Source organism: Neltuma alba, unplaced genomic scaffold (assembly GCF_004799145.2).
Source record: "Neltuma alba isolate B1F8T4 unplaced genomic scaffold, ASM479914v2 tig00012959_pilon, whole genome shotgun sequence".
Taxonomy (NCBI): domain Eukaryota; kingdom Viridiplantae; phylum Streptophyta; class Magnoliopsida; order Fabales; family Fabaceae; genus Neltuma; species Neltuma alba.
Genome location: NW_021637318.1, coordinates 5,942 through 18,120, shown reverse-complemented (window position 1 = coordinate 18,120; position 12,179 = coordinate 5,942). Strand labels below are relative to the sequence as shown.

Here is a 12,179-nt window from a genome sequence, read left to right as displayed (position 1 = left end):
TTCTCATCTCTCATAATATTTGTTAATTTCAGATTCTAAAAATTTAGAAAACTTAAAGACATACTAGAAAAGAAGTAGATTAATGTTACAAAGCCTCATGTCATTCAATGATCTCTTTAGTTTTTGTAAAAATTGTTTTTGGCAGCAACTAATATTAAACGGGGGGAATATATTAAGCCTAATCCTGCAAAAGCTATCATGATTTAAGTCTAATCTTATGTTGCTTTAAATTATTTCTTCTCTCTTTAGTTTTAGTTTTACTATTTCTTTGAGGCAATTCTTTATGTTCTTGGTATCTGCTCCCACTCAACTCAACCGGTTTATGCTTTCTTTAGGAGCGCGCGAATATTTCTCCATGTACGAACGGGAGCAGATAATGTTGACTAATAATCTCTATGTTACCTATCATATCCGATGAAAAGCATGGCTACGAAGGAAATAAAAAAATCATAGATTCCACCAAACAAAGGTTGTATGCCGGATGGTAGGATGAAAAAGTTAAATTGTATCGTTCGGCCGGAAAAAGAAAAGTGTGAGGCATCGGTATCCAGTAAACATGGGGTAGTTTCACTGCCGCTGTAGCACCACGTAGCTTATCCCCCAATTTTCGTATATTTCGTCCGAACAAGCCTTTTGTTTCTGGAGTGCCCATGTCTTGGTCCAACTTTGGGAATTTAAGGATCCCGAGGAAGGATGGAACCTGGGCATGTTAAAACAACTGCGCCAAGCGAAACGGTGTTCTTACTTGTTAGAGAAGGTGTCGAGGTTAAGGGCGGGTAAAAGAAAGAAGACACGGATAAAATCTTGTCGAGGGGAGACAAGTCACAGAACAGCTCTGCCATGTCAGTAACGAGGAACCTCAAAGGCAGGGGCATTTTGACCCGTATGCTTTCAAGTAAATTGATTTCTTTGTTGAAAGAACGAAAAACGGTGTAACTCTCAAGTCTCATCCAGCTAGCTCTGCTTAGACGCATTACGTCAATGTATCCTTGCACAGGACGGCAACAAACAGCAAATTCCTGACAAATACGCTGAGCCACATCCCTAATAGTGAAACCGTCCGCAAATGGCGCTACTCATCCCTCCTTTAACCTAAACATTTCCAACCTTTGTCAATACAACGGTTTCAAGAACGTAGCGCATGGGCCTCTTTCGAATCATGGCAAAAAACCAATAAAAACCCCACAAATGATACACAAGAAGTCGCAATCTACACACAGCACAGGGGAATCCAAAAGGGGTTTCAAACACAGTTAGGTCGACTCATGCCAGAAAGCGTGGAGGCTTGACGAATATCGCCATGTTACGTAGTGCAGACATTGTTCAAAAACATTAGGCAGGCGAATACCTAGGTGTCTCCAGCACCACAATCATTGTACCCAGTCCATTTCTCTCCCCACGCTACTCTGGCTAACACAAGACACCTGGGATTGATTTTATAAATATTTCAAACAGCGACTTCTAGAATTAGTAAGTCCCATCGATCTTCCACAGCATCCGAATGTGCCCTGGTAATCACTTGGCAGATAAGCTACAATAGAGACAGTCGGGGTTTATAGCTGGGCCAACTGCGAAATGTCTAAGCACCTACTATTTGCCAACGCTAGTTGAAAACCTTTACTGCATTGTACCCACAAAAAAAAAAAAACTGTACTGCAGCACAATGTTGAAGGAACACGATGGGCATCTATTATTTTCTGGACAATCGAAACTACTTGCACATGGCTCCTGACAAATGAGATAAAAGTATCTACAATCTGACGGATGATTTACATGTTCTACAATTAGATATTCGAAATTAGATAGCAAGTAAATGATGACAAATTACAAAACCCATATCGCATCATGCCTAATGTATACACTGAGGCTCGAAGCCTCCGTGATCTTACTCCATGTTAGATGTGCAATTTTGCCCCCTGCCCGATGCTTGAAGGGCAAAAAAATTTGCATTTGCATATCAGATGTTGATGTTTTAATGAACGCCATCTCGTTTGTGAGGAACAAGAAAACTTCTCTCAATCATCTTCATCATCCTGGTTGTTTGGGTGATTATGCTTTTGGGCAGAATACATTTCAGCAACCTGAAAATCAGTTAAAACCTTGAGATTGATAAGCTAAGGCAAGAGACGAACACAGCAGAAGAATTCGTGGCTCTTATCTCAATCTTCTATCATGTGCAATTAACTGGTCAGAATACAAGATATTTCTTTACCATCTCAGATGATGAGGCTTGTTCAGAAGCTTTGTCATCCCGAACTCGAACTAGACGAGGGAACCGAAGAGAAATGCCCTTTATCAAGAAAGACACGTCTATAAGAAGTTCAACCATTGATAACAGGTACAACACCGTGAAATGAAAATTTCTAAGTACTCCAGTATCAATGCATTGTTTGTACCTTATCCGAATCTACTATGCCTGCTGCAGCACGATGAACAGGGCTAATGGTCAAGTCTGCTGCTTTCACCTCCCACACCTGTAAGAAACAAAGCCACATGAGTGATAACAAAAAGATTTGCATTAATGAAGGTACCGCATTCAAGAGTTCCCGTCAATGTTGTTGTTTATTTTTTATTTTTTTGGAAAAAACATCTCAGGTTTATCGCTGTCATGCAAGGGACACTTCATAGAAGAAGCTGTCATGCCTGCCCGTGTTTAAAACTTGTATCAAACACAAAGCAAGACTTCAAATTGCACCAGGAGGGAAATTTAATTGTATCACCACTTTTGTGTTTGCGTTCATGTCATATCGATGTCCATGCTTCTTGATTCTTCTCAATATTATTTACCAAAAAAAATGGTAAATATAATTAGACAATTTACGTCACCTTCACCTATTACCTGAAAGTTAAATTACCATGCTAGGTGCCTATTAAGAAAATATACATATAGAAAAAACAATGCCATTGAATGAAATGCATCATCCAAATTCCCAGAGATAATTAAAAAGAAAAATGAAAACATAAATGCATTCATACTATATGTTATGATTAGTGGAAATATGGCACACCAAGGACTCAAACCACATGACCATACATCACCAAATTTGAAAACTTGATCACAATGTGAAATCAGATCCTCTTAGCATCTAGATGCCAGAAAATATAGGCACAGACAACTGTGTGGAATAGCACACAAGTGAAATGGAATTAAAAAAAAAGACAAAAAAAGGATGCAGATTATCAAGGAAGGTTGAACTCATGCACCTCCGAGGCTTCAAACCATACATCAGGATTGATTGTCTCTCCATATCGATAATAAGGCTGCAATTAAGAAGCGAGTTTAAAACAGTCATACATTATTAATCAGAACATAAACAAACCGGGTTCAGAGAGAATGAACAGAAGAAAAAGAGAGACCTTTGGTTTGGGAATCACTTTAGAACGAAGACTAGCAGAACGTTCTTCAAGAACTGCCTCTGAGAATCCCGTGCCTACTCAGCGTAAAATGAAAGTTATGAAGCAGAACTAATTCTAACATACCAAGGGTATTGACTTGAAATGATGAAACTGACCTATTTTACAAATGCTTTGAAATTCTTCATTATTGCTGTCATAACAAGCAAGGAGAAAAGCTCCATAGACCCCTACAGAGTAGTCATCATGACCATTCATTTAATGCAAATGTAACCCAAAAGCATACGACAGAAGTACTAGAGAGAATACAAAGGTTAGCCAGGCTTGGCTTCATTTTAACATGAGGCAGAACACTGGAGCCAACTGTCCTAAAGAAGAGAAAGAACACAAACAAACATCTGCTCTTCATAAGAATAAACCAAAAGATCACCTGTACGTTTCCCACGACCATGAAAAGCAGCAATAGGTACCAAATCTAGCGAGTCTCCTATACTGAAAATAAGAACCAGCAAACAAAACAACAATAAAAAATAATTAATAATTAATAACGTGAATATAAAAAAGGAAATGAATATTGCATCCTTACTTGTCAAGATAATCTTTCTTCAGTTTTAGCCAGTTGAGTGACCGCTTGGAAGGTTCATACGTAGCATCTTGATATAGAGTTTTGATAATTAAACCCTCACAACTGCAAATCAGAGGAAATACCAAAATATAACGATATATACATTGAAGTCCAAGTGAATTGCATAAGCAACACCCTCTAGTAATAGTAACAATTCAACCCCAAGAAGATATATTTTAGAGAATGAACAGAAGGATGAATTTCCTATCTACATGAATTCCAAATAAATATGAATGATACCTAGCCTCAACTGCTGCATCAAGAAATGTTTGTATTTCCTCAATATCATTTGATGTTATTGCTGTTGCAAACTGAAGAAATCCAGGTTCTTCCTCGAAAGAGGCATAGAGATGCTGCAGTGAGGAAATGACAGTTTATAGCAAGTACATTGTTATGTAATTATAACTATAAATAAGAAAATACTTAAATATGATATAAATAGGGTTTAAATAAATATTATTAGGATTTAGATAGTATTTAATTATATTAGTAGGATTTGGATAGATTAGGATATCTAGATAATATTTAGATAATATTAGGATATTTTATCTATTAGGGCTTTTGCTTATAAATAAGTATTTGCCATTCTTTGTATCTCAGTTTTGCAATGTGATTAGAAAATTATTCAGTTTCTCTTGATCCTCTACTCTTCTCTAATTCTTCTCTTTTTCTATTACTCTTTTTCCTTTCTCTTTCCTCTTTCTCTCTCCTATTTCTTTACTTTTCATAACATACATGATACGTAAAAAATTCATATTGAAATTTGATCAACAGGGCATAGGCAAGCAACTGAATTCCAACATGGCCCCAAGAAAACCCGCCACTTTAGGCCTTGATATGAAACCATCACATCCTCATTTTGAATATTCTATCCGGAGTCAGCCACTCTTATAATTGCATGTCCAACTTCACATCATCTTAAACAGCCGAGCAGCTTCAATGAAGCTTAAGCACCTCAGACAATTGCAACAAGGACTCCATGATTCAAGAATCTAAATAAAATCAATGGCAAAACAAAGACAGTGCTATACCTCTCTTCGGGTTTTTAGGGTTTCTTGAAGTAGTGGCTTGCCATTGAGATACAAGATATCAAAGGCAAATACGCATACATCAACTTTTATATCACTCATAGAAACATTTTTCCGGGCTCGAGTACTGAGAACCTGTCACAAAACTTGGCATTCAATAAATATCCAAGAACTACTTTTTTGTAAAACATCAATAACTGATCAGCTACACAGTCACAACATAGATAAAATGATAGGGTGAAAAAAAAGCATAATCAATTTCTTAAGAACATGACTGATTTGTTATTCGTAACCAACTCATCATAATCACAAGAACTATTTCCTTCGCATCTTACCTGGAAAGGAAGGATTTTCTTTTTTTCTCGTTCATATGCAACAAGTTCACAATCAAGAACAAATGATGACACAGATGATTTCTTTAGCCTGTTGAGTAGCAGCAAATATTAGCAACCAGGTTGACACAAGTATTGGGATGCAATTGGAGTGCATGTCTCAAAATTAAGAAAAAATATCTTGAGACAGTGAATGTCCCTGTAGATGACAATGACAAAAAGATGCTATTCCTCAAATATAATGATTCAAATTTACCTTGAAATAGCAGCAACAACATCAGGAAACTTTCCAGTGTTCCGTTCAGCATTTCTACTGTAAATCTCAACGGATCCATTATCCATGTAATGTACCTGTTTCAATAAAGCTATCATTACTATGATAAATATCATGAGCAGTATATTTCTGGTGGCGGGTTAGACCAGAACATATCACCTGGGCACGTTCTCCATCATATTTGTACTCACACGTAAACTCTACATCCTGGAATTTGTTTAAGATTTCAGATACACCCTTAGTTGCTTTAGACAACATAGGTCCAACTGGAACACCAAGAGTAAAGTTACACGTCTCTGGAAGTTTCCATACACCACCACTAAGCAATGCAGGAATTATTTTGTCATACACAGGAAGAACAGAATACACCTGTTTAACAATCTTTGCAGCCTGATGCAAAAACAAACAACAATATCAATCGTTTTTTTCACAGAATACAAAAGAAATTTGATTAAAATGCAGAATAACTAAGGAAAAAGTGGCTGATATCTTCAACAGGAAGCACCAGCATTTGCACTGAAGACCTATTTCAGTTGAACTCACAAATCATCCTTCCAACTTTCACACAAAAAGCCTATCACTTAAACTGCTAGCATGTGCTCCAAATGTCTTAAACCAAATCATCGCATTGCCTTCACCACAGACTCAAAAGGGAGAAATTATACACTATAATCTTTCACTTCACATATCATATTCTGCAAACTCAAGGACATTAAGTTACCTCTTCTAAAGGAGATTGAATTTCAGGAGGTGGTACAGAATGTCCTTCCGTGTATACTGCAGCCTGGCCCAATGCAGCTAAGAGAGTTTGCTCAGCATACCCAATCCGCAACTTTGACTGCAAATAATAATGACCATAATTATAATACTAATAACATTGAGAAGAAAGCCCACCATAATATTTCAGTAAATACACCATGATTGCAACCTGAAGCAGACGAATTAGATATTGAGGTTCACAATCAGTTGCAGCAACAAGAAGTCCCTTGATGTGATTCTTTTTCTTCTCTTGGCTGTCTTTACCAGATTCCTGTACATATTTAAAGATATGGGGCAAATCAGTAGCAGACACTAGAAGACAGCCAGATTAAGGAATTAATAAATTGAAACGTTCTGGTGCCCAATAAATTCCTCTTTTCTTCTCTCATATCCTAATAGTATTCAACAAACTAAAATAATTTTAAAGGTCAAATAAAACACACACAAAGTCACCTACTCTTTTTCAGAGAACAAAAAATGCCTGTGAGATAGAAAACAATAAAAATCCCACAAATACATTATAAAAAATTGGTTCTCCATATTCAAGGTTTAATAAATAATAACAAAATTCCAACCAACAAGTCAACAACAGATGATAAAGTTAAAATGGACAAGCACGAATCATCTGCATACATTACTAAATTCCAGTCCTTTCCTAAAATTATAACAGCACTCATGCTGCCTAACCCCTCAGAGGAAATGGTTTTAACATAAAAAGTACAAATGTGATGCATTGTACCTTGGCAATGAGACGAAAGGTGTTAAAAACCTTCCTAATAGTTAATGGATCAGGCTTCCACATCATTGATTGAGATGAGCGGCTTGCTTTGGCAACAAGGCCCAAATCACCTTTTTCCTATCAATAACAAACAACAAATAAGTGCTACCAACCAGAAACCAAAGTTCTTGAGGATATATGAACTTCTTTGATCAAATTTCATTTCAAAAGGAATTATTATAGACTACACAAGAGGCTTTACATTTCATAAATTAGGAAAAGCGAAATTTTAATGTCTGTCATGTGGTGCCCCCATGATACCAAATCTAACCGTATGCATTTGCATGGGTACGCATACTAGAGGATAAGCCATCATAATTATATTCCCAATCTCTTTCTCCATAATAACGCTAGCATCCAACGTAAGGAAAGTCCTTGTATTTATCATACGGGGATTAAAAAATCGACCAACAATTTGGCTGTTCAGTCTCTGGCGAAGAACACAAAACAAGATGCGGGCAGACTTATTCTTTTTGTTAAAGAAGACAATAACAATGCAGAACTCATGCAGGGTAAGCTATCAAATGTTTGGGCAAAAGCTAAAACCCCACAAGCATCACCTTATACTGATTTTTTATCTGCGCCTCAGTTCTTCCGCATGCCTCTGCAAGCGCCTTAATAATTGAAGCATCCCCTATTCCCAATTCCAGCCCTTCATGTGCCGGAGCAAACTTATTTGCGGAAAGATAAACAACAGCCACCAGATCCTCGGGTGTAGTGTTCATGACAGTCCTCAGCATATTGCATACTATATCTGTCATCACAATCCGTCCTGTTTCTTCCGAAATCATATCAAATGCCAAACTGAGAAACAGAAAAGGCACAGGTTCACCCTTGTCCCAACAAGATATCGAACTGGGGTCAAAATCTGCAGGCTTCTTCTTCAAAAGAGAAACTTTTTTCTTCAGTTCTGTAATCTTCTCCTGGGAACCTACAACGCGCATTCTCTTCGCCGCAAGTGCATCCTCTGGCCCCGTCAGCCCACCATTGCTTAAGTCTTCTTTCGTCGGCTCTTGTGCCTTCTCGGAAGCTTTAATTTCAGCGCATTTAGTATCATTACTGGGTTCCAAAGACTGACCTGTACTTTCCGTGTTCTTGAGGAGTTTAGGGTTTTGACTTGAATTAGAATCCGGTGTTTTCCGTTTCTGGGGAGACGATGATTGGGGCTTCTTCTTGGCGGCGGCACGAGCCCCTGACATGAGAGCATCGAAGGCAGAAGGTCGTGACGACATGCTGCGACAGCGATTATGTGTAGGCAAGAGGATGGGCTTGAACGCGAAAGTTTTAGGGGTTGTGAGAGAAAATTCAAGACGAAAGAGAGACCTGACGGGGTAAAAGAATGGGGGAGAGAAGAAGGAACGTAATGAAGGCATGAAACAGAGGGGAAGAGAAGTGAGCTGGTTCCCGGGTTTGCCAGAAAACAACACTGGAAGAGAAGACACACAATACAAATGGCGGGAAGGGAAGAAAAAAAAAGGGTCAGACAAGGAAAAAAAGTTAATATAATTTTTGTCATTACTCTGATTTTAATTTTGATCATTTAAAAAATATTTGGATGGGAAAAAACACTTTTTCTTAAATTGAGACAAATTCTTCTATATATTTACTTCATATTCTATAAAATCACTTCTAAAACGATAATTTGGTTTTGATCTAAACACTTCCTAAACTTCAAATCATAGGTGTTGGTCTTTGAGGGAAAAAATAATCCAAGTACTTATTAGATTATAAGAATAAATGTTTTATATGAGATGAAATTTAAAGGATTACAACCTATGTTTTGAAAGTTGAGGAATAAAAAGCGAGAAAATTTGATGGACCAAAAAATATATTAAACCGAAAAAAAGAAAAAAAGAGAGGAGGAAATAGAAATAAAAGGCTCTGAAAAATTACATTTATTATAAAGACATAAAATTGTGATTATTTAGAAAGATTAAAAGTTAGTATTTTTAAATTTACATGTTGATGTTTAATTCTTCTGAAAAATTAATTAATTACAGATTTTTGTAATATTCTTTGTTCAGTGGTCAGAGCCACCAGCCATGTGTGAAGAAAAATATTGTTGGGTGACCCGCACCCTGCTTGTCTTGTCCAGCACCAAATATGGGCCGAGGGCCGTTTCCTGAGAGCAGAAGTTCAACCCAAAAAGAATTGTCAAGGCCCAAATCTGAGGAGAAAGTGGGCTTTCAGTATTTGTTATGGAGACCAGAAGAGCCGATGTTCCCATCCCCGGAGAAGAACAAGACATGGTGAGGAACTGCAAGATAAACTCTGGAGGGCGAGATTGGAAGAATGCGAAGTTAGAGGGGCGCAAGTGGAGTGAGAAATTGAGGTTTTTGTCGTTAGCTTGTCCCTGCATCGCACCAGATTCCTTCCGCTTTGTGGGACAGTTTCCCCATTCCCAGACCGCCGCTTGTACTACTTTCATTGGGTTTTGGCCTTCCCTTCCCTTTCTCACAGACATAAAGATATATACGAGGAGAACGACAAAACTAATCACAATTTAATTTCAAATTCAGTACTCATTTTTTTATATATGAGAGTTAGCCTTTTTAGGAGGTCCTTAGTTTGTGATTCTTAATGATATAAGGCTACGTTTGATTCTTATTATATTCTTCTGAGTAATATTTATTTTTTAATTATCTTTTTTAATAGAAATGAATATATTATTGTCTTATAAAGTCGTAATTGATAGGTTGTCATGTAAGGAGTAAAGTTGAGCTCAATGGTAAGGGACAAGATAATAACTTATTAGTTTATTGAACGCTAATCTCAAACGTCTAATATTTAAAAAGAATTTGGTAAAAAAAAAAACTTAAAAAGAATAAAAGTAGTGTTTGGAATATTCTTTATTTTCGACAGGTGTTGGGTAACGTAATACTTATTAAATCTCAACCATTTAAATTTAACATGAACAGCAGGTATTTAATATTTAATATTTTTATTTTTAAAAAATATTTTTTTAATAAATACATAAATCAAAATAAATATAATCTGTTAACCATAGTTTTTTTTTGAAAAAAATAATTTTATTTAAAAATTACTAGTTGAAAATTTTAAATCTAAACCATTAAAATTATATAATAGTTTAGATTTTTCCGTAACAATAAGTTTTATAGCATTCATACAACTTTTTTTTTTTTTTTGACCAAGAGCATTCATACAACTTTGGTTGTTCTAATTTGAGGTGAATATATGGCTGATGTCCACCCAATATCCGTGACCAGCACTGGGCTAACATATTTACCGAGTTCGTTCTGAAATTAATCGACACAAAACAAGAGAACTTACAGAGCCTGTCTCCTATTACACACGAGCAAAAATGTTGATACATACAATCAGCATATAAATACAGTAGGCTTCCTGAGCCATCCCATGGGCGCACCTCCTTGCTTGTTGAGGCACACATGATCGAAAGTAATAGCAAACCATTGTCGCATGTGAGCTCTGATATCTCATTTACTGTTAGTCGATTCAAAGAAAAATGGTTCCGAATGACCTTCAAAACTCGGACGAGTTAAGTACTGTAGCAAAACGTGTTGGAAGGAGATCGAAGATCATTAAATATGGCGGACTGGTTTATTATCTTTGTTGATGCCCACCCAAATATGGCGGGGAATTGTTTAGGGAAAACAAAACTGACACTCTCTTTCTGCAGAATAAATAAAAGGAAGAAGGCAGAGAGATGAGACAGATGTGAAGCAGAGGCGTGAGGAGAGACGATATGTGGGAACCGGAAGCTGGCACGTGGAAGCATATGCCCTGAGAAACGTCTTACACGCCCCACAGCGTGTCTTCCACATTCATCTTTAGCATATTTAACTCCACTTCTCATCTGCGCTGACCCCCACCTCCTTCCTCTCATCTCCTTCTTCATTCTCTCTTCATGCAGCACAAAAACATATAAACGAAACCAAGTCAATGAATCCCAAAACAGGGTTCCTGCATGCATCATTGCACTATTGCAGTACGCTGCTCAAGCTTATTACTCCAATAACTTATTTGCACATCTTCTCAGGAAGCTCCTGGCAGATTGATGCCTATATTCCCTCCATTATTTTATGTTGGTGATTCACCCTCTAATTTTTATATTCCGAGTTCCAGCCCCTTCAGTTTGTAATTTATCCTCACCACCAGCGTCATCATGTTCCCCCTTTGATTCCATTCACACCATAATATTACTATATTAGCATTTATACACACCAATCTATGGGCACAGTGCTCATTATTTTATCCCCAGGTCCTGTTCATCAGAAAAAGACCACCGTATCTCCCACGTACTGGGCAATGACGCCTCCCTTTACTTATTGCTGCAGCTCAACTACTTATTGTTGTTCATCGCTTTGCTTCTTTATTATTATGTATATTTGATGATTTGACACTTCACTAACTAATACGTAAAAACTTCTACTAATTTCTACTCCCCGCCGCGCACACTATGCAAAGTAAATAACTGTGTCCATGACTAAATGTACAACACGCACCTCTAGGTACTCTCAAATTTCTAGGTTTAAATTCGACTGCGGCGACAGAGATGCTGGATTCCTAATTAGAATATTGTTATTACTACTCCAGTAACGCGCTTACTTTTATAAAACATCAGATGTCAACATCGTTTGATGTGTCCGCGAATCTTTAAGTTGTTCACATCGAGTTTAACTGATTAAATAAATGCCAAATACGGCAATGATCTGTGAAAACCCTGGTTCTCAACTATATTTTTAAGCAATACATGAGATTCATGACTGAATGAGACATGAAGAATCTTCTATCGTATTCTCCAATAGAAGAACTATATATACAATTAGATTAGATGTGTCTGTGTGTGCGTTGATAGATTTGAAAGGGAACATACTTTCATCATTTAGTTAACCAGAAGAAATAAAATAATCTATGTTTAGCTAGTTAACAACTCGGGCATGAAGGAACCTGGGGGGGGGGGGAAGATATTCCATTCACACCAAAATTATATTAATGATTTGTATCTCGTATATAATTGAACTAGACCTCTCATGATCCCACCGTGCTC

The 12,179-nt window shown here is 37.1% G+C and overlaps 1 protein-coding gene across 1 annotated transcript; it reads right to left on the bottom strand.

The window, feature by feature from the left end:
* Positions 1 to 1,666: 1,666 nt before the first annotated feature.
* On the bottom strand, positions 1,667 to 8,581 carry LOC114732987 (DNA ligase 1-like). Its single transcript, XM_028920407.1, has 17 exons — positions 7,711 to 8,581; positions 7,112 to 7,228; positions 6,542 to 6,643; positions 6,335 to 6,451; positions 5,773 to 6,003; positions 5,596 to 5,690; positions 5,343 to 5,430; positions 5,011 to 5,142; positions 4,220 to 4,332; positions 3,941 to 4,042; positions 3,785 to 3,846; positions 3,513 to 3,584; positions 3,358 to 3,431; positions 3,205 to 3,261; positions 2,397 to 2,474; positions 2,213 to 2,290; positions 1,667 to 2,081 (listed from the first exon to the last, which is right to left on the bottom strand). The coding sequence occupies exons 1-17, from the start codon at positions 8,521 to 8,523 to the stop codon at positions 2,016 to 2,018; spliced, it is 2,397 nt and encodes a 798-aa protein (XP_028776240.1). The 5' UTR covers positions 8,524 to 8,581; the 3' UTR covers positions 1,667 to 2,015.
* Positions 8,582 to 12,179: the final 3,598 nt, after the last annotated feature.